Here is a 25,501-nt window from a genome sequence, read left to right on the forward strand (position 1 = left end):
AACTTTTGAGTGCTGGATTTTGCAACCTTAATAATGTTCTTTTACTGTAATTTTAACAGATGCAGTGTAGCTATATAATGGTGAGATGGGCCTTTTAACATAGGCCAGTTCCCCTCCTTTTGCCAATATTTGTGTTGTCACTCAGTGGGACTTAGTCACATTTCCACCAGTTTCTGACCTCAACCTCTTGTTTTCTGCTGCTCACCTTGTGGGCGTTGCACTCACTCTCTGCCTCATGCTCACTAGCTCCTGCAAAATAAATGAGAGCTGGGCAGATGGTTCCTTCTGAGCGGCGCGTCTCAGCCCCTGGATTTCCAAGTCCCTCTGATGCAGCAGCAAGCGCAGGACGTGGGTGTTGTCCTTCTGCAGGACCTTCTGCTGCACAGGAGGGGCTCTGCAACGGAACCAGTCAGGCAAAGGTTATATATGTCATTAAAATTATAACAATCCAAACCCGTGCTGAGATCACTGGGAGATTCGAAAATTCTGTGGATCTCTAAAGTATCGGCCTCTTCTCAAGTGGCTCATTAAGGGTTTAGGAGGCTAATTTTAATCATTCAGTTTTGAAAAACTGGGCCATGGTGCTTTTCATGCATATGTGAATTGGACAAAGGATGGGATGGGTCAGCATTATCACCCAGTTTTACAGAGGATGAAACAGGTTCAGAGAGGTGAAGTGACTAGCCTAAGGTCACACAGCAAGTCAGTGGCAGAGCAAGACATAGGATTCAAGCTCCCCTTACCCTCAGTCTGGTGCCCTATCAGTATCTGAATGAAATCTCTGGATGAAGGGTGAGAGGACTGGATTCTATGTTTCATTATAGTCCGTGGGCCAGGGTGTAAATTGAGGACTGTATATGCACCGTGGTGAGCAGTGGCATTCATGCCCCTGGGTGTCAGTAGGAGCTTTGCACAGAGTTCAAGCAGAGAATATGGCCTCTATGTAGTAACTAAACCTTTAGTGATTATTTATCATGTGTTTTGTGCCTTGTCATCTCATTCATCACTGAATAAGATGATCTGCTCCCATGCTACTTCTGCCCTTTGTTTCTCTTCCTTCCCCATCCTCCTCTTTCTGTTTATCTCCCGCTTTCTGGGCTTATTGAACTTCCTCTGCTCTTTTCTCTGCATTTCCTTCCCTGAAGCAACTTCCCATTCCCTCCCGTGGACTCCCCACCCCCACAACTCCCATTCCAGTCACTGAAAATGAACAGTGATTAAATAGTTCACATGGACACTGAAATGTCAACATTGGGGTTTTACAACTGATACTCCGATTAGGTTAATAAGTGACCACGGAGTTCACACAGCAGAGTCATTGTTTCAGGCTATCTGCGGACTCAGGCAGACATCACCTGCACTCTGCACACACTTGCACAGTTATGTTTGAAGCCATGAAGGCTAGAATCTTTTCTGTTTTAAAAACCAAAACCTTAGATTATAAAGAATCTGAGTGCCCTGAAAGCTGGACTGTATGTCTGATACCCCTGCCTGGAACCTTCCTGAAGTTTGCCCATCACTACTTCTTACTATTAATTGTTACAGTTTAGCAGAAGACAAAACTTTTGGGACACATTACTTTAGGTGGACAGGCAACTGATGGAAAAGAAATGGATGCTCTGGGGATGGCCTCAGAAAATAAATAGTAATAAACAGCAAGGAGAAAATGCAATATGTGGAGAGATGCTGGGTGGATTTTTCTTCTCACCCCCTGCCCGTTGGAGTATTTTCCTAGAATTACATGGACCAGGCAATAAAATAAAGCTCTCTGTTTTCATGGTGCCCCTCACTTTCCTCAAAAACTACAAGAAAAAGTCTACCTGTGGCACCTGATGTCCAACACTCCTCCCCCTTTTCACTGGCATGCAGTGCCCTGCATCTGTAATGTCACCTCCTCAGACAGTATCTGATGGACAGCTCCCTTTCCCGTAAGCTAGAGGTGTCCAGGCATCTGGTGCCACTGTAATGTTTTCTCCCTACACCCAGGTGTAACCCACCGTTCTGGGTGTGTCATGTGTCCTCTCTCTCTGGCTGATCCACAGAGTTTAACCACCTGCCACTGCTCCTGGCTAGGAGAATTCATCTTTTACTTCAAGGGCCAAAGGTCCTGGGTTCACATTCTGCTGTACACCTGTGATGGGGCTGCTACTACACAGATGCCTGTTGGACAGGCCTCTTTACTGTGTGATTCTGTAAAGTCCCTTCCTCATGCACATGTCTCTGGTGCACAGGCCCCCCTTCCTATGGCAGTGCCCGTGCACCTATACCTCTGCAGCGTCCCCTCTCTGTGGGCAGGTACCAGTTGCCCACACCCTGACCACTTGGCTGGCAGTACCCGTTCACCCAGTGCCTCTGTAATGGTTTCCCATCATGTGCCTGTATCTGTTCAGACCGCTTTCCCACAGGCTGGAATTGCCTATCTACACAGCGCCTCACGAATGTCCTCTCCCTACTGGCAGGTACCGGTTGTATCTCTTGCCTGCACTGAGCCAGTTTTGCAGCAGCCTGGCTTGCTTGCTTATTTATTTATTTATTTTCCCCTTAAGAGCCATTCTTTACTCCCCATATGTTGTAATAATTGCAAGTGATAAATTAACAGCTGGTCCGCTATTCTGGCCTCAGCAGAGTCGCCTGCCTCTTCGTTCCCTCCCTCCCACAGCTCTGGGTCAGCTTTTTGGCTCCAGCAATCAGGGATTCCTATGATTTCTTAGACCCCTAAGAATCAGAGCTTTTCCTCAATCACCATCTGTCTTCCTTTCTCCCTCCTTCCCTCTCGCCATATGGCAAAGTGGTGATTTTGTGATTGTGACATCCATCTGTTGCCATGGAAAAGACTGAAATAGCAAAGGAATGTGACTCCCTCTGCTAGGAGGCCACAGAAAGAGATAGTGAAGGATATTTTTCCGCAGTTGTCATCAGTGTCCTTCAAAGTCAGCGATGATAACTGAGGGCCTAGCAATAATCCAATGACAGGTGTACAGTATAGGGAGTGGTTTTGGTTGACTGCTGTAACTTCGGACCTGTGCGTCACTCTTTTGGCCTGTTGTTAGAGATTGCAAACAAGCAGCTCAAAAGAGTCTAACACCCTGGGCCTCTGGCATTCAAGTGTGGAATCCCCTGTCCCCATCAGTGCACCCAGACCGCCCCAATCAAAACACTATTGCTGATGAGATCATGACATTCCTTTGTTATCTGCCTCTCTTTCTCCCATATACTCCTCAAACCACCTTAGCTCCACTCTCAACAGGGAGAGCTCCCCAGAAACTCATACCAAGACCAACTGATGAATCAAGTGTCAGGAGCTACTCTCCCACCAGTAGGCGGGTGATTTCAGGAATTTACCACCTTGTGAACAGTGTCCCAAAGGACATTCAGGAAGCTGGTCTCTTATGGCACAGGGAAGAGCATGATCATCATTGAACATATCCTCTTTTGTGGGGATCTTCTAAAAACCCTCATTTACTCCCCCCACCCATCACAGACTCTAGGGCTAGTCTGTACTGGTGAAGATGCTCTCCCGTCGGCATAATAAAACCTCCTCTGCGAGTGGCAGTAGCTATGTCAGTGGGAGAAGCTCTTCTGCCAACATAGCACTGTCTACAGCGGCACTTAAGTTGGTGTAATTTACATCACTCGGGGGGTGACTTATTCACACTCCTGAGTGACATAAGTTATACTGATATAGCCTGTAGTGTAGACAAGCCCTTAGAAATGTAGGCCTGGAAGGGACCTCGAGAGATCATCTAGTCCTGCCCCTGTGCTGAAGCAGGACTAAGTAAATGTAGACCATCCCTGACAGATGTTTAACTTGTTCTTAAAAACCTCCGGTGATGGGGTTTCCACAACCTCCCTTGGAAGCCTATTCCAGTGCTTAACTACCCTTATAGTTAGAAAGTTTTTCATAATATCTAACCTACATCTCCTCCCTGCAGGTTAAGCTGATTACTTCTTCTCCTACCTTCATGGACATGAAGAACACAGTTGATCACAGTTCTCTTTCTAACAGCCCTTAACGTATTTGAAAACTGTTATCAGGTCCCCCCCAGTCTTCTTTTCTCAGGACTAAACATAGCCAGTATTTTTAACCTTTCCACCTGGATCAGGTTTTCTAAACCTCTTATCATTTTTGCTGCTGTCCTCTGGACTCTGTCCAGCTTGTCCACATCTTTCCTAAAGTGTGCTGCTCAGAACTGGACACAGTACTCCAGCTAAGGTCTCGCCAGTGCCAAGTAGATTGGGACAATTACCTCCATATTAACAACTTAATACACCCAGAATTACATTAGCCTTTTTCACAATTGTATCCACTATAGCCCCAAGATCCTTTTCAGCAGCATTGTTGCCTGACCAGTTATTTGTGCATTTGATTTTTCCTTCCTGAGTGGTTACAAAATTTATTATTATTATTAATGACATTTGGGGTTAAAAATCAATTATTTAATGATCATCAGCTGACTTCTTTTTGTGCACATTGCTGTCCTCCCCACCCCAGCCTAAGCCAGCACTGGGTTACAGAACTGCCATACGAGAAACTGTGAAACAGAAAATCAGATCTAAGAGTGAAGCTTGCAGCAGTCCATTTGTCTAATTCAGAGGGGGACATGAGAAAAACCATGTGAGCAGTTCTAGTTCCAGGCACTATTTGGTGCATAAATGTGAATGAGATTCCTGTCTACTTTGCGATTCCTGGAGAGGAGGGAGGCAGGGGCACTGGTGCATAAGGATTTCTGTACAAACCTGCAATGATATGGAGATCAGTTCCACTTGGCTTATGCTGTGGTTGGGAGAAATACGATTGAGGCAGTTTGCACCTGTGTGGAAGATTCCCTGGTGCAGTTTCTGTGCAAAGGGGCCTCCTTTAACAGTTAACATTAAAGATGTACAAACTAGAAAGACCAGCTTGGTGCTATTAGATTCAAGAGGTAGCATGGTTTAGTGGCTCCAGCATCAACCAAGAACCAGGCACTTCTGAGTCCCAGCCCTGTTTCTGTCATTAAGTCATTGTTATCTTGAGTGATTAGCTCATCATATCTGGGGATAATACTTTGCAAATGTATTGAGAGGAGGAGTTGGTTGATATGTGTACAGTGCTTTGGAAATGTAAAGTACAATGTAAGTTCTTAGCGATGGTATTCTCTTAGTTTTAGCACCAGGTATGGATGCTAGATATTATCACATGTTCTCTAAGCCATTTTGGATGGAAGAGTATCAGAAATGTCTCGTGAGAGTTAACCATCCATTGTTCAAGACACTTCTGCTGGCTAATTAGTGGCCACCTCCTTGTTCTCTTTAGACTTCACTCTTGCTCTTAGCTAGAGTAGAGTTCTAGTACATGTATGGCCCAGGAAGACATAAAAGACCTTTGTGCAGGTACTGTCTGAAATCATGTAATGCCCATGTTTCGTTACTTTCACACAGGCCAGGTAGCGTTCTCTCTTACAGATGGTGGTGCACATTATAGGTACTCTTACGCAAATGACTTGCTAGCATTCTGCATTTGGTGGGAAATGCCAGCGCGCTTGCCTGCATTTCAGAACCCTCCAGAAACCATGCCTGCAAATAAACTCAAGAATGTAAAGCCACAACATCGGTTATCATTGACATGCCTTGCTACGGGGTAACAAGGTGGAGTTTGCTAATAGTGGCCAGAAGTTTATTGTACCAATACCCTGGGCCCAGCTTTCAAACGGGGCTTTACAGAGCACCTATGTCCCGCATTAGAGTATTCTAGTTGGTACTTGCCATCAGCTGTGTAACAAGGGCACATTCCTACACGCTGCATATCTGAATGCAGGCTTGCCTGTCCTAGTAACTCCCCAGTTTTGAAAACTGTATTCCATGCGTTAAATAGAATGGGCAAGTGCTAGGACATGAGAGCCATGAGGAGAGAGGGGTTTTTGTGGTGGGACCCGCTGCTCGGACACAAGAAAATTTGGATTCTATTCCTTTCTCTGCCACAGACTTTTGAGTGGCCTTGGGTATGTCATTTCATCTCTCAGTGTGTCAATTTACCCCCGATTTGGGAAACTCCATTAATCCATGGACATAAAGGGGTTTCAGCAGATGCTGCTGATGTACAAAGGTGGTGTAATGCTGACGGCACACTTGAGAACTTAGCAGAAAGGTGAATGCATTGATACTTACTTGGGGTGTTGCTCAGGAGCTTCAGAAAGAATCCAACAACCGCTGGTGTCATCTTCTCCCTGGCCCACAGCCTCTCTGGCTGGCTGCATGATGCTCTCAGTGTCCCCTGGAGGAGCCTGGCTGTAGATGGAGTCTTCTCCCAAACCCTCACTTCTACTGTAGAGCTGTCTGTGCAGCTTGTCCTCTTTCTGTGTTTCTCCCATGACTCTAGGATCATCTCCAGGCATCAACGGCAAATTCTCTGGCGGCCTCCTGGGAAAGGAGAAATAACTGTGTATAGACAGTGTCTGTTCCTCCCAAGGGAGCTAACATGGTGCCCTTCCTTCTTTCCCTCTCATCATGGACCTCTCCGACATCAGAAAATCTGACATCAGCTCTCACTTCCACTGATGTACATTATTATTAGCCCCTCCCCCTACCACGTGTCTACCCCAGGGCCTGATTCTGCCATCCTTAGTCACGCTGAGTAATGCTTTATCAGTAATTCTACTGGGATAGATTGTGCCTTTAGGCACAGACCTTGAGCAAGGAGTGCTGCCAAGCTACCCCAACGACGAATAGTGCCAGTGGGATGATTTGTGCCTATAATTAATAGTAGGTGCAAAACTGGGCCTGTAAAATTAGAGGCTGTTTCTTATATCAGGCCCATAATGTCTCCAGAGGTGTTAAAAAATAGGTCAGTCCTGGCGTGTATGGGAGCAAATGGAACAGGTGCAACCTGTGGTGTTCTCCATTCAAAATTCCTCTTTTCTGTGCACCTCTCTGTTGTATCTCAGACATCTAAGAGTCTGGAATTAAAGACACTATGGCCTGGTCTACACTTAAAAGTTTTGCTGGCATAGCTATGATGGTTACGGGTGTGAAAAAAAATCACACCCCTGATTGACATAGCTATGCCAGCAAGAGCCCTAGTCTAGATACAGTGATACCATAAAAAGAAGTCCTTTTGCTCGTGCAGCTTATTTTGTTTAGGGAACTGGGATAAGCTATACTGGCAAAAGAACTCTTTTCCTAAATAAGCTGCATCTTCACTAGGGGTTTTTGCCTGGATGGCTATACCAGAATACCATGCTGCCAAACACTTTCTAATGCAGACAAGGCCTGAGACTTGAGTTGTGCTGATGCTTCTTTATTGGGGATCTTATATTCTACCCTTGTAGAGGAATGGACTCCATTGATACGTAGGCCCCTTTCCAGTCAGTTCAGAACTATGTTGTTGGAGGTCTTGGCTTGTCTTAGATGAAGTCTTAAAAGAATTTGGTCAAAACAGCCCAATGCCTGGTGAAGACAGCAGTGTATGTGAAACCGTACCTCATGTCAGTTCACCAGAGAAGCTGCATCCACTCATTCAATGCTGCACTTTTCTGGCTGAGCTTTGCTCAAAAGCTCGACCAAAATATAAACCTCCTGCTCATTGCCCTATAGCTCTCACTCAACTCTCTGTTTCCTAGCAGCATCCAGCATTAAGCATCTGAATGACTTTCACCGCCCTTGGTTTTGTGTTTTCCCGCCTGTTTTTCAAACAGAGAGAGCAGTGTGTCTAACCTAAAGAGGCCTGGAAGCTTTCTCTGAAGATATATAATGGCATCTTTCCCTTCTAAACCTGTAATGCTCAAAATATGGAGATTGTTTCCCCTGCCCTGTTTTCCAGGTCATCCAGTTTCTCCTCAGGGCTGCTCATCCCCTCTGCTCAGGGAAGACATTTCTCCCTTTATCCCACTTGTTACACTGGCTGCTTTTTCTATCTCATATTCTAAGTAAGACATTCAGGATTTGACATGGGAGCCCTTATCTCTGAGAGAATGTGTGTCTATTAAAATGTCTGGTTTTTTTCCTCAGTTGCTATCTCCTGTGCTAGGCTCTGCATCCCACTGTCATATGGAGGAGGAGACTGCTTAAGCCAGTAAGTCTTCAGCCTCTTATGTATTTATCCACCTCAAATCCTCGGTGGCAGTCCAGGAAGTACCTGGGCAATGTATTCTTTTTACTTACTGAATTTTTATGCTGGATGGGATTTATACACCCCACATGGGCAGCAAAAAAGATTACTGGGAGCCCAAAGGCTCATCTAGCCTATTGGTGGCACCTGGAGGGTGTATTAGGTGCAGTTTGTTAGCAGACACAGCTGGGGAGGAGCTGGGTCATCTCATAAAGGGAGGCATGCCGAGCAGTGAGGGAGAGAAGGCCTTGGGATCCTCTCTTGAGAAAGGAATGCTGTCAATAGGCTAGAGATGGCAAAGACATAGAGAAGCAACAGGAATGGCCTGAGAGTCCCTGTGGTGGGTCTTGACAAAAGAGCAAGACCCTGGCAGGCAGCCCTGTGGGTTGGTGTTCTGGAAGAGGAGTAAGAGAGGTGGGGAGAACTTAGAGAGACTAAAAACTCAAGACTGGGATGGGTATAGTGGTGTGTGGTTCTGTTTGGGGCTTTTCTGCAGGGGAGCACCAGGAAGAGGTGTGGACATCCCCTATTCTGAAAGAACTGCGGAGGGGATGGAACATGTGTTGAGGCGCAGGACATTGATACTGCGGAAGGGGTGGACTGTAGCATGACCTAGTCTGAGGGCCATGTCACCACCTCAGGCCATAGGAGTGCAGGGGAGGCAGAAGTGCTGCAACTCTGGGTCTCACCGTGAGAGAGCACTCTAGCAGGGTGAGTTTGTCTCATTGTATTAAATGCAATATCAAAACCGTGATAAACAAAGATCACACTTCACTTGAGGAGAGCAGACATCAAGCTGTCATCATCTCCCAGGCAGCATGTACCCTCAAGAGGCCTTTCCTCTTTGGCCTATCATTTTAGTTAAAACACACCCCTCTCCAGCTGATGCATAGCTGGCAGTAACTAACAATCCCCAAGTCTTGTCCCAGTGTGCAGTGGATCTTATGGAAAGATTGGGATGGATTCTTCTTGAGGGGGAAAGAGAGGGGTCTCTCTCTTGGTTGTTCCCAAGTCTTGGTCAGGAATACAGAGTGGTAGGTGGTGATAGTCTTTCTGGGACATGACACTTCCCAGTCTGGTAGTTCCTGGAAGATCTCAATAATGGCAGTGGTTCAAAGCAATACTGTGCAAGGTCACTGTCAGCAAAGCAGGTGTGGGAGGGTGAGAATGAGCACAGCTGCTGAGAATTCTGGCTGTATGGTGTGTTGTGTGCATGTTATTTTTTGCCCAGGGAGAAGACACAGGCAGGAGGGGGGAAGCCTTGAAGTTTGTGTCCCTTTGCTCTTTGGTTGGGATCTGTAATGCTCTGCACAGTGCACCCTCTGCTTGATTAGCATTAAAGCTGTGAAGAGCCTCTCCTGTACTGTCATTATTACTACAGGGTCCACACAAGTTGTTAGACTCTATCAGGCTCTGCTTCAGTGGAGGTTTTTGGAGAAAAGCTCCAGCCAGTCAGCATTTACACTCAGTGGGAGCCTGTAGGATTGTGGGAATAGGGAGGGGAGAAGTAGGAGCTGGTGGGCAGCTCTTTCCCTCTAGAAGACAGCAAAGTCTCCTACAAAGAACATGATCCCCATTTTTTGGGAACTGAGCGCTACCCCTACAAAATGGAGGGGTTAGTATATGGCTTATACAAGAGTATATATGGTACCTTGCATCCCATTAAAGTTAGTGACATTTCCTTGAAAAGGTAAAGTATTATTGGAATCAGCTATTTTTGCTGAATACTTTACAGTCTCCACAGTCTGACCCAGGACGGCCACACTTTGTGGGCTAGTGCATAAATACATAAGAACACAAAGAGCTGTCATGAACTTTTGCCACGTTGCAGATTCCTTTGCACCTGTACTCATCTTGGGTGGACTAAAGCTATGTCTTCACTGCCAGAAAGGTGGGGGTTTTTTGGAGTGAGATAAAGTTATCTTGCTGTAAAATCCTAGTGGAGCCAGGCACCTGTCACTGTTTATCACAAGATAGCTAAGTGAGGTCAGCATTACACCCCTTACCTGGGTTGATTTCATCTAGTCTTCCTCACAGTAACACTACAGTCCCTCATCTCCACTGTGTTTTTATGGTGGGGTAGCTAATGCGTGTTACTTAATTTGTGATTAAAAACACATCTTTTTTTAGCCGTGAAGACAAAGACTTAGGTGATAATGGGGTTCATTGTCCAAGACCCCATTACTATCCCCCTTCACGTGGGAGCACGTGTGAAGGAGCTAAACCACAATTAACCTGATCTTTAAAAGACAGATATCTGTAGAAACTGGGAATGAGATGTATTGCGCTGTGCCTTTGGCATCAGAGGGTGGGAATCATTTTATGGCCTTGTCTACAGCAGCAATTGTAGGGAAATCTCCCACCACTGGGACTAGGAGTGGGAGAGTTACAAGCCACTGTCGTTTACCATTACGTTATTTAGATGTGATCTGTGCCACTCTAGACAACATGGAGAGAAAAATACCTGCATTGAGTCTACACTATTATTATTATTATTGATTTCTTTATTTGTATTGTGGTAGCACCAATGTGGTAGCACTCTCACCCTCCCTAATACCATTGTTAGGGCAAAGATAGGAGATCTCCCTAAAATTGACAATGTAGATGTAGCCCATGAGGCAGTCTCTGAGCTTAAGATAAGCTCATGATGGACTCTCTGATGTCTTATCACTGTTTGCTCAACTCTGTTGTGTGCCCCAAAGGGGCCTGTTAATCCTCATAATGGTTATTTCATTGTCTAGTTTAAAGAAAAGGGTAAGGATTTAATTGTGCTGAGCAGGGGAGGTTTGAAAGAACTCTGTGTAATCTACTCTTTGTACCACTGTGGTGGGGGGTATGCTAAGTGACTTAATTGCTGTGAGATTTGTGCATGCTGTCTGAAGCACTGATTTATAATAATACTTGCATTTATATGCAGGGATCTTAACCCTTTGTAAAGTGTTTTTATTACCTTAAAAACACTTTACAAAAGGTTATTACTCCCATTTCACAAATGGGGAAACTGAGGCACAGAGCCATAAAGGCCAAACTTTACTAAATGGACACTGATTTTTGCCCAAAAACTGAGAGTACCTCAAATCATTGACTGCTTCTGAAAATTTGGTGGTAGACCTGTGCAAAATAACATAGCATGTTAATCAGGAATAGATCCCAAGTCTCCTGATTCTGTGGGCCTGATTTGATTTTACTGTAAATCAGTAGCTCTGCTGAAGTCAGCAGCTGCAGCTGAGACTTGAGCCATGTGGTATTGGAGAGAAATATATGAAGAAGTGTCTGTTGCTCCACCCCTTTGTGTGTATTTTAGAACTTGAGAAATTTGAACTGTTGGCCCTTATGGAGTAAGGGTGATTGTGAGTGTCTGGTGTTCCTGTTCTTCTGTTTCCATGGGATAATTTTCCTGGGCTTCACTAAATCAACCTCGAAGTGACATAAGCTAACGTGTCTGTAATTCGATTAGTCCACTGTCCCCTACCATAAAATTCTGGGGTGGGTAGATTCTTAACAGGTTATTAAAAACAACAGATACAGACTAACACGACTACCCCTCTGAGGTTATTAAAAATACATAAACAAAACCCTGAAATGAACCCTATGGCCAGGGTCTTTTTTTTTTTTTTTTTAACCTTCTGGGTCAAATTCTGAATTTCTTACTTGGTCTTTAGTCAGATAACTCCTTTTGGAGTAAAAGGACAAACTGCTGGGCACAGCCCACCCGATTTTTATGAATTAAACAAACTATTCCTCACCACCAGTCTCCTTGGTGTATGTTCATGGCTGCATTCTGGAGCGGCCAAAGCAGTTCTGTCCATTTTCTAACTGGATGTGCTAATAGCTGTGAGCACATGGGACTTGCCATGATTTCCTTCTCATTTTAGACTCTCCTGTCTCCTTCACTAAGTGTAGGATCAGACCAGTGTCCATGGCCAATCTAGTTCAGCATCTTGCCACAGACAGCAGCACCTACCTACACTTCAAAACCCTGTGTGTGACCAGGTGGATAAGGAAATAGCATTGGACCAACTTCTGTAGGTGAAAGAGACAAGCTTTTGAGCTGCACAAAGCTCTTCTTCGTGTCTGGGAAAGGTCACAACTAAATACAAGGTGGAACAGATTGTTTAGCATAAGTAGTTAACACACATTTCAAGGGACCAGTTAAGGTGAAGTGGCCTGTGAATATTTCTGCAATCTGTGTGTGACTTTGCAGAGGTGTACCCTGTTGGGGTAAGATAAGGAAAAGGAGTTAATTGCCTCCTGCATCCCCCTCATTGTTATCACTCCCTGCCTCTGCACTTACCCACCCATTCTTTATCTGGCTCTTCACAATGGCTCCAAACAGTTACTGTTATAGGTTGATCTGCAATTAAGAAAAGAAGAAACCTTTAGGTTAACAGGTAGGAATCATTTTATCTCAGCAAAGTCAATAAGATCGTGGAATGACCTGCCAAATGAAGCCCTAGAATTGAAAGCCCCTTGGGGTATGTCTACAGGAAAGAAAAAACCTGTGGCTGGCAGTGGCACAGGCCAGCTGCCTCAGGCTTGTGGCACTCGGGCTGCAGGCCTGTTTCACTGCTGTGTAGATTTCCGATCTCAGGCTGGAACGCTATTTTTCGGACCCTCCCACCTTGCAGGGTCCTAGAACCCAGGCTCTAGCCTGAGCCTGGAAGTCTACATAGCAATGAAACAGCTCCTTAGTCCAAGCCCCACAAGCCTGAGTCAGCTGGCATAGGCCAGCCATGAGTGTTTAGTTGCTTTGTAGACACACCTTTTGAGAGGCAGATTCTCTGTCTGCACTAGAGGTTTGCACTGATGTAGCTGCTCACCTGGTCCAAACACCTAAGGTAGATACGCTACACTGGTGCACTTTACTCTGGTAAATTACAGGAAAGTAGTGGGGGGCATGAAGTGACTCAGGGATTGCCCCCCATCCCCAGAATGTGAGCTGTGATAATGGGGAACAGTGGAGTTGCCATATTGAAGAAGGCAATTGGTCTGTCTGCTCCAATGCTTCAGAAAAGATGACTCTTCTTCCTATAATGTACCTGGCCTGTTTATGGCCTGCAGGCTTGTCAGAATAAATCTTGAGAGAAGAGGTGATCAAACTTCCTTTTCAGACTCAGCACATCTCACTGAATTAACAAGGGATAGTTGCCTCTTGTACCTCTGGGTGTAGGGAAAGGTGTATTTTCCCCATCACAGCCATCAGTTGGCAGCCACTGGTGTAGTTGCACCAGTGTAAACCCCTAGCGTAGACAGGCAAAGCCTCTGTTTGCACCAGCAGAGCTAACACCTGTTTGAAACCAGGGGAAGCTGCAGAGGAGGCCTAACATTACAGACAAAAGTCCCATATGTGCTATGACAATGAACTGGTTTGGGGGACCCAATTACAAGACAAGTGTCCTATTCCGGAGTAGCATAACATGTGTAGACAGGAGCTGATATGTCCCTGAATCCTGTTAAAACTTGGCTGTGTCTGGTTTGATGTTTGGCCTGTCTTTACTACAGGAACTGTGGAACACAACAAACAACTTTTACAAAGAAAATGAGAGAGAGAGAGTGTGTGAGAGAACGAGAGCTCTGCCATTGACCTGCTATGCAACCACACGCAAGTCTCTTGACCTTTATTTTCCCCTCTTGTCCCATCTATTTAGACTCTAAGTAGAAGTGATTGGAAAATGGATTTCTTTTCCAGAGAAAATATCTTCTTGTTGGAAAACTAAAAATTTTCATCTGGAAGCCAAAATCTTTTATTAATTTTTTCCCCCCCAGAAAGTAAATGTTTTCCACAGCGTGACACTTTTCAGAAAAAAAAAATTGTTGCGCTGAAAACTCCATTTTCTGTCAAAAAACCAGTGTCAATGGAAATTCTACAACCAGCCCTAGTCATAAGGTCATCGGAGCAGTGTGTGGCCCAACGGGGCCCTAATCTCTGATCTAGGTATGCTCTCGTTCAAACTGGAGTTTGGAGAAATTCTCTGGCTTGTGTTCTGCATGAGGGCAGATGCTAGATGATCATGGTGGTTCCTTATAATCTATGAATCTAGAGCAGCACTAGCATAATAGAAGAAACAGAGATAATAATAAGGTGGAGAGGATCTTGGTAGGCACATGATGGCTTGCATGTTACTTCAGCATGTTGCTTGGCAGAGTTTAGAACTGCTATTGGCTGGTTTATGTGTCACAGGCAGATCTTTGTGAGGTCACTGACTTCCCTATCAAACTGCTTTCTTGCCACGGTCTCTCCTCTGAGCTTTGTGTTGGTCACCCTATCTTTCTGTTCCACAATGATCTGTTGAAAAGTTTTTCCACTTTTACTGTGCTTCTCAAGGATTTTCGAGCATAATTATGGGAGGCATAGGATTGGGAGGCAGGATACCTGGTTCCTAATTCCAGCTGTGCTGCAGACTTGCTCTATGGTCTTGGACAAATCATTGATGGCTATGTTTTTAATCAGAGCCACTAATTTTTGGGTGCCTTAAATTTCTGGGTGTCCATCTCAAAACACTCTGGGCTCAATTTACAGAGCTGCTCAGGATCCATGAATCATGTTGATGGCAATTGGCGTTGTGGGTTCTCAACACTTAGCAAAATTGGGATCAAGATGTCCCAGATTGGACATCCAAAAACAGAGATATTCAAAATCAATGGCCTTAATCTCTGTGCCTCAATTTTCCCATTTGTAAAATAGGGATATGTTTGCTTAGTCACCTTCGTAAAGTGCTTTGAGATCCTTGGGTAGAAGACATTATGTAAGTGCTAAGTATTAATATAGTCATTACTAATGTAAATTCCCTTATGGAAACAGATTATAGAATGTAATAGAGTTGCATGGAAATTTAATGGGGTTCTGTAGCAATTATTCCAAAATAAACAATAGAATTGAAGAGAAAATGGTATTTTTTCTGTATGGCTTTTTGGCATTATCCTACAGCAGGGATACAATTAAATTCCATTGGATGGTCCAAAAGTCTACAGAAAGATTAGCATTTTTCATTAAATTCTGTAGGACTTTTTCCTAACAGATGGATCTGAATACAGCTGAATAGCTAAGACTGGATTGTAAATGTTCCCATTACAAATAGATGGAACTGTGCACGTGCCTGCCTCACACACTTTGTCCCTATAACTCACCAGCTGCCGGCTCCTGCTCCTCTGAGGGCTTTGTGATCATAATCATATTGGCTGCATGTCTGTCTCTGGGGCCTATTTAGGTCTCTGTTGATGTCACCATAGTAACAGTGCTAAAGGGCGGGGCAGATCACTGAAACCTGTTGCAGAGAGGCAGAGTAGCAGGAAAGAGCCATGTTTGGAGAGCATAAAGAAAAGTCAGTCTAGGTCAGACGGGACAGACATGGGTGATCCGCATTCACTGTGTGTTGGAGAGATATCGGTGGAGGAATTAGTCATGGGACTAGCAGGGTGACTGGACTGGATGCAGGTTTCTCTTTCATCTGAAGGTAATAGGGTGGATTAGCCAAGTGGTGACTGTTTATGCCAGCTTTGTAGCAGCATATGCCAAGGGAGTTGGCATTCATGTCCGGATTATCTGGAGTTGCAGCCATCTCGTAGTACACTGTGATGGGATGCTGTGACATGGCTGCATTAGCTCCTGATACCACAGGGCCCCATGGATGATGATGGCTAAACAAACCTGGGGAAGGAAAGCACTTCATAGGCCTCGGAATAACATCATGAACAGACAAAATCTCTGTCTATCTTCCAGAAAAATCCTGCAAGCCCTGGAACTGGCAGACTCAGATAAACTGGCAGGAGAAAAGGGATGCAAGAGGAAGAGTGTAAGTACTGAATGCTATATGCAGAGCGTTACAATGTATTGCTGGTTCTCTTTTTTTTTTTTTTTTTAAATATTATGCTGATCATTTCATAATAGAGAGCTGCTGTCATGGGTCGCTTCCGCTCACAACCCCCCATACTTTCCAGAGGATAGTCTCTCTATTCTGGTAGACCATAGTGAGAGAACTACTGTATCCACCCTGACTTTTTGAAAATGTTGGCACTAGTGGCCATCTTCAGTTACAGGACCAGACTTACCCAGGGCTTTACAAATCAAGGAGGCATTTATTTTATGGGAGTTAGAATTAATTTCTGTCCCACACAGGTAAAACTCTGGGAATGAAACTTTCTGAGGTCTTTTCACTTAAAAATACAGAGGGAGGTGGCTGGTACTTCCTATATCACGTTTGGTTACCACAGCTATTGGGGCAGGTGGCTCTGAGGTCATTTGTTCCAGAGCTGGACAATTTCTATTTTCTCGATGGAGCTCAAGTGCTCAGGCTTAAGTTTATTTTCATTTAATTAAGGACACCCAAAATCTTTTGCTTTTTGCAGGTCTCTTCCTTTGTTTAGGTGAAGCCCTCTGTATGTTATTAATAGACATGGGCAATCATAGGCCTGGGCACAAACCAAAGACCTCAATGCAAACATCCCTTCCAAACTTGGAAGGATTTCTTTCTAAGATTGGATGTTATTTTAGGGTTGATCTACACAGGGAAATTTACAGACATTATAAATCTAGTATGGTTATACAGAGTCCACTTTACACCACTCTGGCAGTGTAATGAGGTATTAGGGTAAATGAGAATCAGGAGCGATGTAACTTACTTAAAGTCATGCAGGAAGCCTGTGTCACAGTCAGGAATTGTACCCAGTGTCCTGAGTCCTAATCCAGTGATAAACCCTTCCAGAAGTTTGGATCCATGCAAATTATAATGTCAATATACCGGCAGATTGCATCCCTGACTGGTGATAGATCCAAAGAGTAGGCTGTGCTATTCCATATGAGAAACTAGTCAGTTTTAAAGGGGAGGGAAATCATATTTTAGCTTTTTCCTCTTGCATTCTTCATGCAGGGAAACTGGGCTGGGTTCCCAGGCCAGACCCAGGTGTTAGCTGGGTCTGCAAAACAAATGCATCAAGCTGACAAATCAGCTGAGCCATTAGAAGTTAGAATCAATTTGGCAGACTGGGGTGTTATGCCCAACTCTAAAATGAGGAGGGAGGGAAAGACAATTCACTTCTGATAAAGGAGAAGAGGCTGAAAAGAAAGAAAAATTCCTTTTGTTAAATGTTTGCCATGCAAACTCTTGGTTATACCCCCTGCCAGGTCTCAGAACTGAAAGGCAGAGAAAAGGGCTTGTTGACCTAATGTTAACCTTCAACTGTCAGCCATTCAGTTTGCTGATCCTCACACCCCTCTCCTTAATCCCAAAGGGAGAAGATACAAAGGCTACCCAGGGACTGTGCATCTAATTAACATTTGGCTTGAGCAAGATTTTGTCCTTCTTTGTGTGTGCAGCAACTGAAATTTAAATGGTGCTTTCGCTTGCTCATGTTATAGCCTGGGCTGCCCTTGATATCTAATTCATCGCCAATAACGCATACAAAAATCTAACGCTAATTAGCTGTAAATCTGTGAGATTATTTAGTAGTAAAATAAAAGCCAGATGTTGGTCATTTGGGGGCAGGAGGAGTATCATAAGAATGAGAGCTGGAAAAGACCTCTGAGGCTGTCTGCTCCATCTTTTGGCCAAAACAGGATAGTTCCCCATGATGATGTAGACTAGAGATGGACTGATAAGGCCTGATCAGAGCTGCCATTTCCAATGACTTCAGTTGGAGTTATGGATCTTGAGCAGCTCTAAAAATGAGGTCATAGTACCTGATCAGCTATTGGTGTCTTACTAAAGGCTAACTTAGAGGGAGGGAAGATTGGAAGGAAAGTAGTCAAAGTTCCTCCGAGCGAGTGGCTCATCGGACTGATGCAGGTTAAGGCACGTCAGTTTCATAGCCACTGGTATGCAAAAGAGCAATGTGGCCAGCATCTCCTCTGATTGCTTTTGACTGCCCTCACGTGATAGAGCATGTACTGATTTTGTAGCTAGGTGAAGTGGGGGTGACCTTTCAGCATGAGATTAAGCAAGATTCAAACCTATGCCATTCAGGCCTGTAGGTGAGCACTTTAGCCACCCAGCCAGTAGAAATGGAGGAGAAGGCCAGGGAGACAAGGGAAGACAGTGATGTCTATAGCTTTTTGGTGTCTAGAAAACAAATTCTACTCTTTGATGCTGGTGTAAAGTTACACCTTAATTACATGGGAATAGCCAAGGCTGAACTTGGCCCTAAGAATCAAGTGCTCTTAAGTCATTTTACGGTGGAGTTAAAGCTGAGGCCAAATAACTCTGCCTTGTGGTCACTGTACTCTTCCACATGAGAGCTAATGAGTATTGCATTTAATTCAGTTTATCTTGGCAGGGAGACTGGATGCCCCAGGGGCTTGGAAATGGGTTATGGATTATTTTACCTCTCACCTGGAGATTCAAATCATCCAGAATTTATAGTGACCAAAAGTTGTTTCCATATGTTGACCATTGAATGGCATGAAATGAGCTTGGTGCTGTTGGTTTGGTTCCCAAAGTGTCCTTGCTCAAACGAGCATTAAGTGGCATCCTTGTTGGTAAATGCAAAAGAGGATTGAATGAGCATGAAGACCAAACTCCCCTCTGGACCTTAGAGGTGGTCCCTGTCTGCTAGGTGTGGTGGGACAGTATGAGGAGAATCTTTTTCTGCAGCTTCACATACCATAGTAGCTCTGAGGATGAACCATGTGTATTGTATTGTTACAAGGCTGTTACATCCCCTCAACACACACTAACAGTTTAGTGACTCCAGGATTGTGTGCCTGGATCTTTACAATCCCAGCTACATGTAGCGTCTCAGACACTAGAATGTGGATTTCTAACACTCTCACCTCAGAACAATCATCACATGGAGAAATGGGCCTGCACCAGAACCCCGTGTCTAGACACTGTCTCCTCTGCTGCAGAACTCTGGGGAAATTCTGATCCAGATCTCTAATAGGCCTGAATGAAAATCTGTTTGGATTCAGACTCATGCTTTGTCTCTCTTGCCCATCTTTACTTTTGAGTAAGTCATTTTTCAATTAGCTACATGCAACTTTCTTTTGGTGCTTTGGGGAAGGGTGTATTTGGGGCACTGATGACTGTGGTCAGTGGATCAGATTACCTGCCTCGTGGGACTCCCCTCTGCCCAGACTCTTCTGTTTCACAGCCTCTAGCTGTGCCAGCTTTTCCTGACCCTGTTCACTTAAGTAATTGGCACTGCATACCATGGGTAATCGGTTTATTTTTTTTCTTGTCATAATTTGTATACAGGTCTCCCTTTCTCTTCTAAAGAGATAATGATGTAGCCTGTTTTTGTGAGCTGTCTGAATATTTTGCCATTTCCTGACTGGAGCGCTTTTCCCATCATTAAATCCGTTTTGTTTTTCTCTATACACATTCCACTGCAAACACTAGAGAATTGACTCGAGCCCAATCCTGCATTGGCTGGGAGTTGGGGGGAATAGACTAGATGACGTAACAGGTCCTTTCCTTTTCAGTTTTTATTTTACCATGGGTGGATATTTAAAAGGTAGGGGGGAAATCCCAAAATAAAATCCCAACATTCTTTCCTGGTTTATTCCTTTTGTTTAAACTAGAGAGGGGAGACCCATGCTGGAAAGTTTGGATCTAGTTTCAAACTTCCCTGAAGTTTGGAGCTATTCAGGCCATTATAGAACTAGAAGCCAGCTGCAACATTTGGCTCTTGAACTTGCCAGAGCTAATGGCTTAGTTTGAACTCATCTCCAGGTAAAACTCCTCTTTTATTTCTTTTTCATTAAAATCTTGGCATCTTCCTCTTGCTCAGCTGTAAATCTTCTCTTACCACTACACTCTAATTCTTTCCTTGGCTGCTAATATTATCATCCTCATTGTTTTAGGGCCTGGCTTCTTACTGTTATAACTTCATGTTAGATTTTTACCCTCCAGTCTATTTAGTCTCCTCTGTGTGCTCAGTATAGCCCTTTAACCCTTCAATACTCTTTCGTCTCTTCCTCCCAACCCAGTTACTCTCCGGTGCCCTCCTGATCCCATGCATACGGCTCCCATTTGCATTTCTCCTAACAGTGTCTCTCAAGTTTCTCTTCTCTCCAAATAATCGTGCTTAAGTTTTTTTCTTGTTTTGCATCATGGCCCTTTTTGTAAGTTGCCCAGAGAAGACTTCTGAACCTGTATCACCATCTGTAATCTGTCTTTTTGTACAGGGTGTCTGTTTTATTGTAATATCTTTTTCTATTTGTGGGCTGTGCAGAATCACAAAGATCAGATTGGTTTAAAAAAAAAAAACCAACATAATTTTTCAAGAGGACACTGGCCGGATATTTTAGTTCTCTGCAAGAGCCAAAAGGGCCACAATGCTCCTATCGAGATTTTGTAAAGAGGTTAAGAAAGCTGAGACCCTTTATTTTTTTCTGTAGAAGACTTGGGGTGATCTGATTTCTTACAGGAACCCTAAGAATTCCTCAGCCTCTCTCTGTTTTTCCACCCTTGTATACCCCATTTTGCAGCATCTCTGAACTTAAAAATACTGGCCAGAAATCACTTCTGCACAGACTATGTGATCTGGAAGAGGGGTCATGTTTGGGCCAATATTTCCAGTTGTGCCTACTGATTTTTAGATGTCCAGTGTGAGACGCCTTAAAGAGGTCTAATTTTCAGAAGACAAGTGCTATGCAATTTCTGAAAATTGGGCCACTTTTAGGTATCTCAAGTTGAGCACCCAAAAATTCAGGTACCCAAAATCACTAGTCACTTTTGAAAATCTAGGCTTTGAGCAATTAAAGGCTGTCCCTCTATTTTGTCCTGTGTTGGGATCTATGCCACATGCAGGGTGAGAGAGCAAACGATCAAGATCAGAAATCAATCCCCAGTTTCCTGCTGGGCATTACAGAATGTTAACTGCTAGACATCCAGGCCATCCTTAAAAGTCTGGAAATAAACCTTTACTCAGAGAAAAAAATTATTTTAGTCAAGTGGAAATCTATACGGAGGTCTGGCTTCCAGTCCTGGACCTGCCAAAGACTTTCAGACTGACCTAGGGCAAGTCTCACTGTGCCTGAGTTCCCTATCTGTAAAATAATATGTATGATAATAATAAAACCCAGCTCTTATTTAACACTTGTCACCCATAGGTCTCAAAGCACTTTACAAAGGAGGTCAATATCCTTGTCCCCATCTTACCGGTAGGGAAACTGAGGCACAGAGCAGGGATGGGATTTACCCAAGGTCATCCAGTAGGCCAGTGGCCAAGCTGAGACTAGAACCCAGCTTCCCTGACTACTGTCAAGGACTGACTTTTAGTGTGTGTGTGTGTGTGTGTGTGTGTGTGTGTGTGTGTGTGTGTGTGTGTGTGTAGCACCTGGTGTAATGGGGTCCTGATCTCAGTTGGGCCCTCATGGTACTGCTGTAACATAAGAAATAATATGCCCATGCTATATCTGTTCTCTGGATAAAGCAAAGATTTGAGTGTGGAGGGCTGTCCCTTCAGCACCTCATCAGGGCTAAATTTACAGTGATAACTGATGGGCCAGATCCTCCACGGGTGTAAATCAGTGTCGCTCCATGGAGATCAGTGGAGCCAGGCCAACTTACACCAACTGAAGATATGGCCTGAATTGTTTGTACTCTGTGTGCAGCACACAATTGGCGGTGACGGGGCACAAGTGGCATCTGTCTTGCTGCCTCCAGGTCCAGTGTGCCTGTTAATGGAATATAGTCTCATTTGGAAAGAATGTGGAAATCCAGCCACTGGATGAATGGCCATTGGTTCCTGTTGCTCTAATCACACAACCTCCCGCACAATAGGGGGATAAAGCGGCTGAGACAAACACTTCATATCATTTTGTTTCACAGCCCACACACTGACGCAGCACCATTATTTTTAGACAATCTGGCTTTGTTTGCAGCATGTCTTTATTCGGACACCGAGGAATGAGAAGTATGTCTGTGTGTTGGCCAAGGCAGCATGTTTATATTCAGAGAGGTGCTGGTGGTAGCAGTGTCAGTCGGAACACAAGCTCTTGTCTCACTGAGAAGCCAGGACATGAGTGTGAAACATGGGGAGAAAGAAAGAAAGGCAGACGTGCCAATGTTCAAATGCAGAGACATAGTCCATTTCTCGCTATGCCTAGCTTTTCATCTTTCTGCTTTGTTGCCTCCTCCAACAAGCCAGGCGCTCCCTAGGCCTTGATGGGCCCATATCTCCCTCCTTTTTGTGCCTTTCCAGTTATTTTGTGATGTCACTGCCTTTGTATCTTAACACTGAAGTGTGTTGCTATGGCTAAGGCTGTGATTCACCGCGGTGTTTGCATCTTACCTGAAACTGGAGAGATATGTGTGTTTGCACTGAGCACTTTTCCATGGTTTAGTTTTATTTGCTCTGGGGGAAAAAATCCCTGGGAAAGAGACCCTACTACAGAGATAGGTGCAGGCAGGGGAGAGCTATCATGGAAGGCCTAGTTTGGAGAGGAGAGTGGCGAGCGGAAAAAAATATATGGAGAAAGGGATCAATTTGAATGAGGGTGGCTGGACTTTTCTCTCAGCCCTGTGTGTCTGTTTGCATGTGGTATAAATGTGGATTGTAGGGAGCTTCCTTCTGGACCTGCCTTGCCACAAATGAAACTGGAGGAGATTAATATTACCAAGAACAGCTGTGGAGGATAGGATGAGGAATTCTTCCCATACACATTTAGTCCTTTCATTATTTATTAAGTTCCATTTAATAGAAGTTGCACGTCTCGAGGCTGTTGCTGGCCTGGACCCCAGTTGTCTTTCAGAAACAAGCCAGTCTGTCAGACTTGCCTAGGTTGTTTTACTGCGTGGTTGGCCCATCTGCTGCCATGATGATAGCCACATCCTTCGGTACTAAGTGGGTGGTCCCCAGTGCTAGCTCCACAGCTTAGCATGTCAGATTCATACTCAAGGAAGTATAGGGCGCATCACCAGCTGACAATGGATAGGTTTTCTTCATTCTGTTTTTTGCCAACCAGCAACTTCTTCCCATCCCCTAGCCTCTCCCTTCCTATTGTCTTATCAGCCTGGATAGGGCAGAGCAGAGAGGATCTCAGCCCTCACCCAGATTGGGGAAAAAACTTTGCTAGCGGCAAGTTTTTACAAATGGCTTTCTTTTATGGTATAGACAGAATCTCTGCCCACCTGACCCCTGCCACCTCCTCTCTCCTTGTCTCTCTTTCTCTTTACTAGACATGCTATATATGGCATATAGGTAGGAGACAGCTTACTGCATTCTGGGCTGACAAAAGATCCTGCTATCCTGTGTAGCCCTAGGCATTGGCTGTGGTATTTGGACTTCATATATAGTTGGTAGTGCTTTCGGTGTCATGTCTGTCTGTCCCTAATAAAGCAATGTACCTTGCAGCAGTCAAAGCTTTCCTCACGTTACTCCAGGTCTCAGATCTCAATACTAGGCACATCCTTCTCTGGTTTAGTTGGGAGTCAGGGAGAATCCCAGGCTTTGGCTGGTTTCTGTTCTCAAGGGGAAATGGGTCTCTTGAGCCTATATACTGATGAACTCACTGCAGATCTGGTTTCTTCCTATGTTGGGTTCACATGTAAATGGGCTCCTAGGGGGAGAGAGAGAGACTGCATGTTGATGCTCTTGCCTTGTGTCATCTGGATTTGTGAGGGTATATGGGGTAGGTGTTGCTAGGGCTCACAATTGGTGGTGGTGGTTCTGTTTTGTGACCCAGCCTCTTCTCCACCTTTCTCTTTGCTTCCCCACCACACTGCTTGGTAGTATCCTCCTCTTTAGATTCCTCCTCCCCATTCTCCTCTGTCATATATCCATATAGCCCAACTTGTAACTTTATTTTTTTGACCTCTGCCCCCAACAACAGCAACCACAGATGAGTTGCAAAGCCTCATTGGCATCTTGAGAGTCTTTGCTGTGAAAATGGAGGCATCATGGCAATTTGCATATATTGATGATTGTCATCTCAGGGGTGAGGGTGTTCCTTCACATTAACCTTGCTTGAGATCCCCAAATTTCTAATAACACTGCTGCTTGTGCTTTGCCTTTGGCATGTGTTGATCAAGGCTGTATTGAGAGTTCTGAACATTGCTTGGAAATGCAAGATCTCCGTGCATCTTTTAAGCAGAGCTGTGGATGGCTGGAAAGATCCAGATTGATGTTCCTGAGTGAGGAGTAGAGCTAGAGGATAGGCTTGCTCAGAGAGCTGCATGACTGAAGGCCAGTCCTGAGCAGCGAACACTAAAAAAGACAGAATTTTAAAAATTGTGATACTCTCTTGGAAACCCAGCTTCTGGCTCTCGCCACCCTGAAAACCAAATTCAGATGAAGGGAATGGGAGAGGAATTTAGTCCCTCTGTGCTTAAATTACAGGTCTCACTTCCCGTACAACAGGGATGTTTCTTCCTAGATTTCAATCTCTGCTGCCTGATTTTACACCAGCAGATACAAGATCTGATATAGCTCTGACAGAAACCCAGCCATTTAAAGATAGAGAGCCCATGAAATCACAACCATCCCCATTAATATTAAACTAGGTCATCAGTGCTTTCTGACAGGGAACTGTCTCTACGCTTGCCATTGCTAAACCCTTCTACAACTGTTAGCATGAAAGGGTCATTGATTTCACCACTCAGCTTCAGAAATGCATCAAAACCTGCAGTTCCTGTCCCTTCAAAGTGATCCCCAATCCTGTGTTGCTCACCTAGTTCCTCCTTCGGGAACTGCAGAGAAGGATGTACCAAAGGCATAATGAAAAGCTATAAGTGCCAGGGAATCAGCACCACAACTCACTTAGAAGACATGCCCATAGATCACAAAAAGCTTGGCCTCATAACAGTGCTCTGCATTACCATGGACACCCAAGTAAGAGTCCTGGTCCTGGCTCCCCAGGTTGCCATGTGCAGGTGAAGCTGCCATGGCAACATGCTCAGACCCTGAAGGAGAGTCGCTACATTGTGTTGCTGGCTAATCAAAGATTGCTGATGGGCACCTGCGGGGAACTTTCTTCAACTTTCCTTAGCAAGTTTGTAGGTGGCTATGACATTAATTCAAGATCAAGGACCAGTGATCCATCACCATAACAATTTATAGCAGCAGGGAGTCAGGCCTCAATGTTTTTGAGAACAGATGGTCCAGTGGCTAGGATACTATCTGGTACTTGGGGGAGCTGAGTTCAATTCCTTCCTTGGCTACAGTTTTTCTGTGTGGTCTTGGGCAAGTCACTTAGTCTCTGAATTTGTCCCTTTACCTACTCCCATGTAGTTAATTCTCTTATTCAGAAAAACAACTGTGGTGTTAGCCTTATGGTGTATCAGTTTGGGATTTGATGATTCTCTTATTGTTATTAACAAATTTATTGTTTGTAATAAATTGGCTCAGAATAATGGAGCTTTTATGAAAGGCTGACAAAGCTCTTGAGTTGTGTGGATAATAATAATAATAATTAGACAAGTTTGCACTAATGGAATAATTCTGAATTACTTCACATAAACATGCATTAAATTAAGAATT

General features: G+C 44.4%; 2 protein-coding genes across 4 annotated transcripts in view; one reads left to right on the forward strand and one right to left on the reverse strand.

Moving 5' to 3' along the window:
• The window catches only part of LMNTD2 (lamin tail domain containing 2), a 50,979-nt gene extending 38,594 nt beyond the window's left edge, over positions 1-12,385 (reverse strand). The window contains exons 1-3 of the mRNA XM_067540504.1: positions 12,378-12,385; positions 6,145-6,396; positions 206-394 (exon numbers count right to left, since the gene is read on the reverse strand). Coding sequence (XP_067396605.1) covers positions 206-394; positions 6,145-6,396; positions 12,378-12,385 — 449 coding nt within the window. The remainder of the gene's footprint in view (positions 1-205; positions 395-6,144; positions 6,397-12,377) is intronic.
• A 3,037-nt stretch (positions 12,386-15,422) lies between these two features.
• RASSF7 (Ras association domain family member 7) overlaps positions 15,423-25,501 on the forward strand; it is a 125,721-nt gene continuing 115,642 nt past the window's right edge. For all 3 annotated transcript variants that reach the window (XM_067540505.1, XM_067540510.1, XM_067540511.1), the window contains exons 1-2: positions 15,423-15,537; positions 15,804-15,876. In XM_067540505.1, the coding sequence (XP_067396606.1) occupies positions 15,513-15,537; positions 15,804-15,876 (98 nt within the window). In that variant the 5' untranslated portion in view covers positions 15,423-15,512. The remainder of the gene's footprint in view (positions 15,538-15,803; positions 15,877-25,501) is intronic.

This window comes from Emydura macquarii, unplaced genomic scaffold (genome assembly GCF_026122565.2).
Source record: "Emydura macquarii macquarii isolate MOO-44397 ecotype Brisbane River unplaced genomic scaffold, CSIRO-AGI_Emac_v2 contig_587, whole genome shotgun sequence".
NCBI lineage: Eukaryota > Metazoa > Chordata > Testudines > Chelidae > Emydura > Emydura macquarii.